General features: G+C 61.0%; 2 protein-coding genes across 2 annotated transcripts; one reads left to right on the forward strand and one right to left on the reverse strand.

Moving 5' to 3' along the window:
• The first annotated feature begins 129 nt into the window (after positions 1-129).
• On the forward strand, positions 130-7835 carry VWA7 (von Willebrand factor A domain containing 7). Its single transcript, XM_036356411.1, is given in 19 exon segments — positions 130-310; positions 557-797; positions 1087-1368; positions 1576-1672; positions 2160-2270; positions 2876-3071; positions 3169-3215; positions 3218-3302; positions 3304-3341; positions 4239-4351; positions 4557-4673; positions 5148-5333; positions 5755-5887; positions 6002-6154; positions 6264-6356; positions 6555-6856; positions 6924-7063; positions 7253-7427; positions 7521-7835. Coding segments are annotated over 19 exon segments (2724 nt in total). The 5' UTR covers positions 130-269; the 3' UTR covers positions 7695-7835.
• On the reverse strand, positions 7826-11083 carry SAPCD1 (suppressor APC domain containing 1). Its single transcript, XM_036356262.1, is given in 5 exon segments — positions 7826-8633; positions 9943-9980; positions 9982-10034; positions 10037-10084; positions 11072-11083. Coding segments are annotated over 5 exon segments (213 nt in total). The 3' UTR covers positions 7826-8571.
• Between the last annotated feature and the right edge of the window lie 14 nt (positions 11084-11097).

The raw sequence follows: 11097 nt of genomic DNA on the forward strand, positions 1-11097 counted from the left end.
GGCAGGTGCCAGAGCCCAGTGGGCAGCAGGGTGTCTGTCTGGTTCTGCCCTGGCACCGAGCCAGGCCTGAGTCACGCTGTGCCGCCTGCCGGCGCCCTTCCTCCCAGCGCTCACCTCCCCACTGCAGCCAGGGGAGCCGCCCGGTGCTGCTGCTGCTGTGGCTTTGGGCCCGGAGGACAGGCCAGGGGTCAGTCCTGCCCACCCTGCTGGGCCTCCGTCCTGCCGCCCAGCCCCACGTGGGTTAATTATAACTCTGACCTAAGTGCCCTATGACACACCACTGGCTGCCCTGCTGGAGACCCACCGCCAGGTAGGGGACTTACTGTGCTGGGGGGAGGGGTGTCAGGCTGGGTGGAGGGGGTTCCCGGGGGAGGAGCCTCGGCCCCTCTTGCCGGTGTAGGTCCCAACCGCCCGAGAAGGCCCTCAGAGAGGGCAGGAAGCGGCTGGAGCAGCTGGAGCTTGAGGCAAAGCAGAAGCGGCCCCGCAGGTGCCCAGGGACACAGCCGCCTGCCCTGGGATTGCTTCTCCCTCCTCCCATGAGCCCTCTGTCCCCCAGGTCTACGTCCGCTATGCCCCTCACCCACGTGCCCCTGGCCCTGGGCTCCATGCTGCTGCTGCTGCTACAGCTGCTGTCCCCCACATCTGCCTTCTTCCCCAACATCTGGAGCCTCCTGGCCGCCCCTGGCTCTGTCACCCACCAGGACCTGACGGAGGCGGCGGCTCTCAATGTCACTCTGCAGCTCTTCCTGGAGCGGCCGCCCCCGGGCCGGCACCCCCTTCGTCTTGAGGACTTCCTGGTGAGTGTCCCAGGGTCCTGTCACATGCCAGCCCAACCCCGGCGGTCCTGGGGCCTCTACTCCCTGAGGTCCTGCTTGCCTGTCCCCTCCTCTCTACCCCCTGCAGCCACAGCACCCAGGATCCCTGGTCCTGAAATCAGGAGTCCCCCCCGCTGAGGAAGGTCCCAGGCGGCCCTGAGGGGTGCCCGCCGTGCCCTTCCACACAGCCTTGTGTGCCAGTTCCTGAGGAGGCGTGGGCAATGGCCCAATCCCAGGGGCTTCCCTGAGCCCGTCCCCTGCCATCTCCCAGGGCCGCACCCTCCTCGCCGATGACCTCTTTGCCTCCTACTTCGGACCTGGGTCCCCTTCCCGGCGGTTCCGAGCAGCCTTAGGCGAGGTGTCTCGTGCCAATGCAGCCCAGGACTTTCTGCCAACTTCCAGGAACGACCCTGACTGGCACTTCGATGCCGAGCGGCTGGGCCAGGGGCGCACACGCCTGGTGGGGGCTCTGCGGGAGGCCCTGGTGGCGGCCCAAGCCGGCGACCACGCCCTGGCCCGGCAGCGCCTCGGGGCGGCCCTCCATGCCTTGCAGGTGAGCAGGACTGGGGGTCATGGGCAGAGGGCCCTTCACTGCCAGTCTTCCCGTCTCCCGGGCGGTGCCTTCTGAGCAGGCCTCTGGAAGGGACCGGGCCTGGTCTGCCAAGGCCCTGAGGCCACGCCCTGGTCCCCGCGTCCACACGGCAGGTGAGGGCTGGCAGCCGAGACAGCCGGTGCCCGTCCCTCTCCTTCCCCGGAGCAGGACTTCTACAGTCACAGCAACTGGGTGGAGCTGGGGCAGCAGCGGCCACACCCGCACCTCCTCTGGCCACGGCAGGAGCTGGGGAGCCTGGCACAAGGTACGGCCGCCGCCTCGCCTCCTCTCTGGAATGCCCTCTGAGGCTCGCAGCTCGACCCGAGGCCAGGCGTCTGGGGTGGCTTCCCTGCGGTCGCCAGGGAAAGGACGGCAGGACCAGGCTGCAGGCCCCGATGCGTCCCTCCCACACGCTCCCCGCCCACCGGGTCCTCGGGGCTTTCTCTCTCGGTCCCTCAACCACCCAGCTGAGCAAGGACCGCAGCTGCCTCCTGTCCCACCGCCCACTTCCTGTGCACAGTGCACAGGGCTGGCCCCACACTGCTGGCGCCCCTGGCTCAGTCCCAGCCGCAGATCCTGTCTCACCATCAGCCCCTGAACTCCAGGGTCGTTCAGGGAGCCTAGGGGGCGCCTGGGATGGCTCCCTGAGGGCTGGCGCCTCGGCAGCGGAGGAAAAGCTGAAGTTTGGGTGGACAGGGTTAGGGTCGGGGCGGCAGGGTCTTGGGCTCTAGAACGTGCCCCTCCCTTTGCAGTGGGAGATCCTACCTGTGCCGATTGTGAGGAGCTGAGCTGCCCTGGGAACCTGCTGGGTTTCACACGCCTCACCTCTGGCTACTTTGGAACGTATCCCTCCAAGCCTCCAGGTACCAGACAGAAAAGCCCTCAGAAGTAAGGGGAGTCACCTCCTCTCCCGGACCCGGTCCCCAGGGCCCTCAGTCTCTAGACCAGGGGTGGGCAAACTTTTTGACTCGAGGGCCACAATGGGTTCTTAAACTGGACCGGAGGGCCAGAACAAAAGCATGGATGGAGTGTTTGTGTGAACTAATATAAATTCAAAGTAAGCATCATTACATAAAAGGGTACAGTCTTTTTTTTTTTTTGTAGTTTTATTCATTTCAAACTGGCCGGATCTGGCCCGCGGCCCGTAGTTTGCCCACGGCTGCTCTAGGTCCTCACCCCACTTCCTGGAAGGGAAGGGCTGGGTGGATGAGGGCCTGCTGAGTGGCCAGGACTTGTTGGGGGAGGGGCGGGAGCAGCTAATGAGACCTCCATTGCCTGAGGGCAGCTTCTGGGGATGGACTGGGGGCTGGGGATCCCTCATGTGCTGTGGGATGACCTTCCAGAATGTCATCACTTCCTGCCGGTCCTTCGCTGAGCGGTGAGAGGGCGAGGCCCGCTCAGAAAGGCCCCATCTCTTAGGGGGCAGTGCGTTTTCTACTCCCACCTCCGGATCCCTTTCCCCACCCAGGAAAATGCAGCCACGGGGGCCGTTTTGACCAGAGCAGCTCTCAGCCACCCCGGGGAGGCATCAACAAGGACAGCACAGCCCCGGGCTTCTCCCCCCACCACACGCTCCAGCTCCAGGCTGCAGAACTGGCCCTTCTGGCCTCCATCCAGGCCTTCGGGCTCCTGCGGAGCCGCCTGGGGGACCGGGGCTTCTCCAGGTGAGTGGCCCTGGGGCGGCTCCCTAGGAGCTCCCTGGGGAGCTGAGAAGCCGGGGCTGGGGACCAGTGGGCAGACCCGCCCTGTGGCTCTCCGCAGGCCGCTGGATGTCACCCCTGCCTCCAGCCTGAGCTTTGTGCTGGACGCCACGGCAGCATGGGCGAGGAGATCCACGCCGCCAAGATCCAGGCTCGCCACGTCGTGGAGCAGCGGCGGGCAGCCCCGTGGAGCCCGCCGCTGCGTGCTGGTGCCTTTCCATGACCCAGGGGCCGGTCTGGCGGGAGAGTGGAGGGAAGGAAAGCGGCAAAGGTGTGCCGCGGGCAGTGGGCCTGCGCTTACCGCGAACAATCGCCGCTGCGTCCACTGCTCCCAAAGGGCAGCAGGTCACAGCGCTTCCCCAGCACCCACGCTTAGGCAGTGGCCCTGCTTTCTTAGGCTCCATTTTGAGGTCTACTTCCCACAGACCGAGGAGGGGATGCGGGGGTGGGGGCCGGGGGGGTTGGTGGGTGCAGGCCTCTGAAGTATCTGAGACAGACAGTTACATAGCATTGAACAGGAATTCAATCTGACCTGGGCCAATCTCACTGTGTGTCCTTAGCTTGGTCATATAACTTTGCCTCAGTTTCGTCATCCATAAAATGGGTCCCCGCTAGCTCCATCCTGACTGTCTCCCAGGGTTGAAATGATCATCAGGTAAAATGCCTGTAGGACTGAGCGTTTCCCCAGGGCCGGTCTAAGTCTGCATAAATCTCATAGCTGGCAGGTACGGGGTTTCTCACATATTCGATGAAGGTATGAGGAAGTGAATAATGAAGAATTCGGCCACTTATGTGTCAAAGGCACTATTCCAAGATTCACAAAACCAATTCCTTTAGTCTCCCAATAACCGTGAGGTGAGTGCTGCTGTTGTGGCTTTGCAGGGAGGAAACCAAGGCCCCGGCTGTTTTTTATTCTTACACACACTCCCCAGGCCCCCAGGCCCCAGGAAGTGCGCCACTTTGCTAAGGAAATGAGGCCCACTTTCCCAGCAGAGGCCCGAGCCCTGCCCTGCCCGCATCAGGGCAGGCTGTTGTGTCAGGACTGCCCAGCCCAGGAGCACAGCGGCTTCCTGCCCGGTGGGCGTGGGGGGCCTCCTCGCTCTCCACCTCTCACCTCTTTCCTCCTCCCAGGGTTTGGTCCTGTCTTTACCACCAGTGACCCTGACAGCTTCTGGCAGCAACTCAATGAGATCCAGGCCATGGGAGGAGGAGACGAGCCTGAGATGAGCCTGTCAGCCCTGGAGGTCTGCCCTCCCGCCCCACTCTCCCCCTTTCCAGGCCCCACCACCAGGGGGAGTGAGAGCCTTCCTGGGACCCTGTCCCCATCCCTCCTCCAGAGTCTGGCCCCACTGGCTTCACTCCGGCTCTCCTTGCTCTACCCCGGCTCTCCTTGCTCTACCCCGTTCCCTGCTGCCGCCATCTTCACGCCAGCCATTCCCTCCCTGCCAGCTGGCCCTGCTGCACACCCCTCCACTCTCAGACATCTTTGTCTTCACGGACGCCTCGCCCAAGGATGCCTTTCTCACCCACCGCGTGGAAGCCCTGGCTCAGGAGCGACGCTGCAGGGTGAGCATAGCCAGTGGGCAGCCCGAGGTTAGCTCCCAGGGAGACCCAGGCCCACAGTCTCATGACCAGGGCCCCGCCACACTGTGGCAGTCGAAGCAGCCTCGGCATGAAGTGGGCGCCTGGACAATGAGGCTGACATTTCCTGATCCCTTCACAACTAACGAGTGAGAGGCCCTGCCCTTAGCAAACTGAATTTGTATTTGAACCTGCCCCCAATAAACCATCTGAACACCCGGACATCTAGCTGCCAACAACCCACTATGTGGATGGCATACGGCAACAGTTACAAGGAGTGGCAACTACTAACGGGGGCGGGGGGGGGGGTGTCAGTGGGAGACGCTGCGTAGCAGCCAGAGGGTAGTTGGAGACCTGACCACCAGCCGGGAGCCCTGGGGGGACGGGAGCATGGAGGCCGCACTGACCACAGGACATGGCGCGTGGGCTCCTGAGTACTGGCCTCTCCTCTGCGCACAGGTAACGTTCCTGGTGACTGAAGACCCGTCGCGGGGTCAGCGCCGCGTCCGGCGTGAGGTCTTGTCCCCGCTGCGCTTCGAGCCTTATGAAGTGGTGGCCCTGGCCTCTGGAGGCGAGGTGATCTTCACCCAAGATCAGCACATTCGCGACGTGGCAGCTGTTGTTAGGGACAGCACGGCCGACCTGGTGAGCGGACGGACGGAGGGACAGGGCTTTCAGCTCGGCGCTGGGGGGTGAGTGACGCTGCACCTCTCCCTCTAGGAGGAAGGGAATGGCTCCCATGGCCGTGTTGCCAGAAGGTGCCGCGGTGGGAAGGGCAGTTTGTCTTCCTGGAGAGCCAGGCTATCCACCCCGCCCCTCCCATGTTAGTCCCCCCCCCCCCCCCGCCCCCGCAATCTTGGGTTCCAAGGTTCTGTCCTGGGGACAAGTGAGGGACTCCTCCTTAAGCCCTCGCCTCCAACTGCCACACTCTGTAACTGTCCCTGGTTCATGCCCCTCTCGTCGGTGTCTTCTCCAGGCGTCCGTCACTTCGCTTCTTTCTGTCTGCACCTTTCTCTCGTCTTTGTTCCCACTCATTCCACGCCTTATCTCTTCCCCACCCTCCAAGGTGGTCCTGCCCCTGGAACCCCCGGTGGTGGTGCCTGGGAGGCCGCTGGTGTTCACTGTGGATGGGCTGCTCCGGAGGGTAATGGTCCGGATCCACGGGGAGGTCCGCAGCTTCTGGATCAGGAACCCTGCAGGTACTTCCATCGTGTGCCAAGGCAGAGGGAAGAACTGAGAATGGAGGATGAGGGCTATCTGCTAAGGGAAAGAAGTGTCTCCTGTGACCATCTCTTCTCTCCACTTCCACCCAGGGGTCTCCCAGGGCCAGGAGGAAGGCCAGGGCTCTCTCGGCCACACTCGCCGCTTTGGGCAGTTCTGGATGGTGAGCATGAATGACCCCCCCCAGACAGGGACCTGGGAGATCCAGGTCACAGCTGAGGGCAACACCCGGGTGAGAGTGCAAGGTGAGGAGGAAGGCTTTCCTGGGAAGGGGAGGGACGGGGAGCTGCAGAGCTCGGAGAGCACGTGGTCACAGCCAGCTGGGGAAGGTCTCTGACTCCCTCCCCCCCTCAGCTCAGACGGCGCTGGACTTCCTCTTCCACTTTGGGATCCCCGTTGAGGAGGGCCCCCACCCTGGCCTCTATTCCTTGACCCAGCCAGTTGCAGGTGCATCTATACCCCCCACCCCAACTTGTTTATCGATTTCACACTTACAAAATTCTCTCTTATTTAACTGTCCACTGGGTTATAACTTACATGTTTTACGCAAATGTGCACAGAACGCCCCCCTGACCGCCCCACCCGTCCTCCCGGGGGTAGCCCTGTTCTGACCGCAGACCACTTCTCCCCGCCCTCCGGCCGCAGGTCTCCGGACCCAGCTGCTGGTTGAGGTGACAGGGCTGCGCCCCGGCGGCCGCCGGGAAGGGCCGCTGCCCCACTTCTCCCACGTCGTGCTGCGAGGGGTTCCGGGGGGCGCCGAGCTGGGCCGGGTGCCCTTGGAGCCCAGGGGAGCCCCGGAGCGAGGTCTCCTGGTGGCCTCGCTTCCACCCCCGCTGCTGTCCACCGCGGGGCCCTTCGCTCTGGAGCTGCTGGGCCGGGACGGCGGCGGGCGGGACCTGCGCCGGGCGGCGCCCCAGCCCTGCAGGGTGGCCCCGGTCCTTCTGGAGGTGAGCCCCGGGCAGGGCGCAGCGGGCCGGAGAGCGCGGCTCCTCCCTGACCCGCCCTCCTCCGCAGCTCAGTGGCCCGGCGGGGTTCCTGGCCCCGGGCAGCAAGGCCCCCCTCAGCCTTCGCATCGCCAGCTTCTCGGGGCCTCGGGATCTCGACCTCAGGACGTGGGTCAACTCCAGCTTCACGCTCACCTCCAACCTCTCCAGGTGCAGCCCGAGCTCCGGCTTCTCCCGGCCCCGCCCTTTTCTCGCGCGGGGCTCTGGTACCGTCCTCTAAGCCCCGCCTCCGGCCCCTTCTGATTGGCCCTCAGGCGCCCACCGCCCCTTCCGCCAGCGCTTGGCTCCGCCCCCCACGCTGGGCTCTTGGGAGCCTGGCTGTTTCTACCCGCTCCGCAGGGTTCGCCTGGAGCACAACGAGTCCGCCTGGGGGCGCCTGTGGCTGGAGGTCCCGGAGTCGGCTGCCCTGGACTCCGTGGTGACGGTGACTGTGGCTGCGATGGGTCGAGAAGCCAGACCAGTGCCCCCGACCCACGCCTTCCTCCGGCTCCTGGTGCTGGCCCCGCACCCACAGGTGACGGCCCCCCTCTCCATCGCAGGGTAGGCAGGCCAAGGGGGGCTTAACTTGGGTGTAGACACCCAGACGGACTTTCCCTCTTCTCCCCAGGACCAGCTCGCTGTCCCTGCCCACTCGTCTGGCCCGGTCCTCGCCATGGCCAGCTCCACCCTTCCTCCCTCCCCTTTGGTGACTCGGGGCAGGGCCGGGGGAGGGCTGGCAGGCAACCCCTGGTGGGGCACAGTCGCTGGGGCGCTGCTCCTTCTAGGCCTGGCCTCCTGGTGACAGCAGCCCCTAAAGGATGGGTCTCCAGCGCTCTTTCCAATCCCTCCCGGTGCGTGAGCGATGGCGTGGGCCTCGGGGCCCTACTCTCCCAGCGGGACTGGAGGTTTTCCTTCTCATGCACTTGTCCCTTCTCTTAGCAAGATTGGGATAAAGGGTAATCGATTTTCCCACAATGCACTTTCCCTAACCCTCGTGGGAAGCAAACCTAAGACTGGGGTAGGAGGGTACTAAAGTGTTATTTATAGAATTGCTTTTATTTGAAGTTCCGGAGAAACTTCTATTTTATTTTTGTATTTAAATTTGAAGGACAGTTTCAATAAACATATCTTCTCCCCAGAGGGATTTCAAAGATCATGTATGCGCAGCATATAGGAGCGTGAGGGCATGGAACGCAGGAAGGGGAAATGGAGGCTTTCAGGAGCAGAGAAGGCGCTTCACGCCTGATGTGTGGACTGCAGTTGGCCCACCACCTGGAGCTCCTTCGCTGTGGAGTCAAGAGGCAGAATAGGAGGTTCTGTCCCAACTAAGGGGACTGAGGGGAGGCCTTAGAGACACTGGTAGGGCCCCTCCACCCTTGGGGAAGCCTGGCTGAGCCATCTCCTCGTTCGGCTGCATTGACAGCCCCTAGAGAGAGGAGTTCTGGGCATCTGTGCTCGGCCCTCCTCCCTTGTGCCCTCCCGTTTACCTGCCACTGCCACAAGCCCTGCTTCCTTGGCCTTCCCTTCCTGCCCTGGATGGCACAGGAACTGGCATGTTCAAAGACATGGGCGAATGGGGGGATATTCGCTGTTCTCCGTTAAACCAGTGTTGACCCCAAATCTCTCTACCCCAGCCTCTCAAAAGCCTCAACTGAAAACAATAAACACCTTCCCCGGAGTCAGAGTCTCAAACAGATGTTCACCTTTTGACTCTGGGCTAACTGCGGACTACCGGGCTCTGAGTGTGAATGTTAGAAAACTCTGGAGTCTTGCAGGCTGACAGTGTGAGAACTCGAGGTCCATCTGCCACTCTCCTATCACCACAGGCCGTGCTTTCCCATGTGGAGTCCCTCATCCCAGGACCCTCCCGACAGGTGGGAAACCCAGTCCTCTCCACTCCATCTCTTCGACAGGCCAGTACCTCCGTCCCCTCAGGTAGCATCACCCTCGTTCCCTATTCTTTTTTAAGGTTGTTTTGTTGTTAACCCTCAGCCGAGGATATTTCTTCCATTGCTTTTTCAGAAAGAAGGGAGAGAGAGGGAAAGAGACAGAGGAGAGAGAAACATTGATGTAAGAGAGAGGCACATCGATTGGTTGCCTCCTGCACATGCCCCGACCAGGGCTAGGGATCGAACCTGCAACCCAGTATGTGCCCTTGACCAGGAGTCAAACCTGCGGCCCTTCTGTGCATGGGTTGACATTCTAAATACTGAGCCACGCTGGCCAGGGCTCCCTATTTTTTTTTTTTATCCTCACCCGAGAATATTTTTCCATTGATTTTCAGAGAGAGTGGAAGAGAGAAGGAAAGACAGAAATATCGATGTGAGAGAAACACGATTGGTTGCCTCCTGCATGTACCCCGACCAGGGCCCAGGCCGGGGAGGAGCCTGCAACCAAGGTACTTGCCCTTGATTGGAATCGAACCAGGGACCCTTTGGTCCACAGGCCAACACTCTATCCACTGAGCAACACCAGCTAGGGCACAGGGCTCCCTCTTTTTTTTAATTCTTTTTTTTAGGACACAAAGTTTTTTGTAATTATTCTTTGGAAAGGGACACCACACTTCCACTCAATTAAGAGAAACATTTTTATCAGCACAGAAGTCTTTTTTATTTTTTTCCACTTATCATTCCATGAATTCATAGGGAATGGGCCCCAGCAGCTCAGGCTCGTTTCCAATGGTTCTCACCAAGTGTGCTTCTCTGGGTAGAGCAGGCTGGCGTGTCAGGTGAGCCCAGGTACCTTTCTCTCTGGCTCCCGTCTTTTTCTGGCCTCCCTATTCTTTAGTCCCTGACCCATTGGGGTGATGCAGACCACTCTCCCACCTCAGTGGTGATCCAGTCCATCCCTCTGAATAGAATGCAGACCCACCTCCTCCAGTGCCAACAGTGAATGCCACCCTAACACTTGGTGGTGGCATCCTGTCATTGCAATGCTGCTCCTAATTCATGATCTCTGGCCATTGTCTCCTTTCCAGGGCAGGGTCAGGCTCTGTCCACATGTGGTCCCTGTCCCCTTCCTCACACACCTGGGGCTGCCCCGCAGCTCACCAAAGGCCCCCGCACCTAGCTGCTGTTGCTGTGCCTCTCAGCGGGCCCTCAAACCAGGCCTGGCCGTGCCCCCGCAGCTCCAGCCCCTGCAGCCCCTGCATAGGGCAGACTGTTCCTGCTCCAGAGCCTGCCTCCTCTGCAGCTGGAAAATGCAAACAGCAGAGGCTTACTCCACATTAGGGCTCTGGGCCACGGTCTTTCTAGGAGCCCCTGCTTGGGTTCTGTCTGGTCACTGAATCAAGCCCAGACTGTCCACCAGGGCAAGGGAACGCAGTGAGGAAGACTATAAGTCCCAAAATTGAGTGGAAATGTAGAGGGCAGATCTGGGAGGAGGGGCTTCCCCTGGGGCCTCTTGGTGGACTAGTACTCACCCAGAGGAAGAAGCTTCAGGCCACTGGGTTTTTGTTTGTTTTTTAATATATTTTTATTGGTTTCAGAGAGGAAGGGAGAGAGAGAGAGAGAAACATCAGTGATGAGAATCATTGATCAGCTGCCTCCTGTATGCCCCCTACTGGGGATCAAACCCGGGCATGTGCCCTTGACCAGAATCAAACCCGGGACCCTTCAGTCCAAAGACTGACGCTCTATCCACTGAACTCTATCCACTGAGCCAGACCAGCTAGGGCAGGCTGCTGGGTCTTGGTGGCTTGTCCCCAGCGGAACTGGAAGGGGCCTGCAGCAGGGGCAGGACCCTGGCTCCTCAGGACTCTGAGGTGGGAAGGTGGAGCCACACCCACTGGTGACCAGGGCTGGCCCCTCCCCCCCTCTCCCTGCTCCTTGCAGCCTCCTACCTAGTCTTTCAGCCTCAGAGCTCCTCCTGCTGTGTGTCCGAGGCTGGGAAGGACCATCCCCCTTAGGCTCCTCTGTTCTGCAGGGTCTGAAGTCGGTTCTCATAAAGTCCCCCTGGGTAGAATCCCCCGTCTTCCCACAGAAATGGCACTGTCATTTTTGATTGAATTAATTGAGCTGACATTGGTTAATAAAATTATGCAGGTGTCAGGTGTACAAGTCTATCATGCAACATCTGGGTATTGTATGTGTTCACCACCCCAATTCAAGTCTCCTTCCATCACCATTTATCCCCCCGCCCCCCCAGTGAGTCAGGGCAGGTCCCTCTGTGGACTCCTACTTGGTGTTTCATCTCTCTTCTAGTCT

This window comes from Myotis myotis, unplaced genomic scaffold, assembly GCF_014108235.1.
Source record: "Myotis myotis isolate mMyoMyo1 unplaced genomic scaffold, mMyoMyo1.p scaffold_m19_p_26, whole genome shotgun sequence".
Lineage (NCBI taxonomy): Eukaryota > Metazoa > Chordata > Mammalia > Chiroptera > Vespertilionidae > Myotis > Myotis myotis.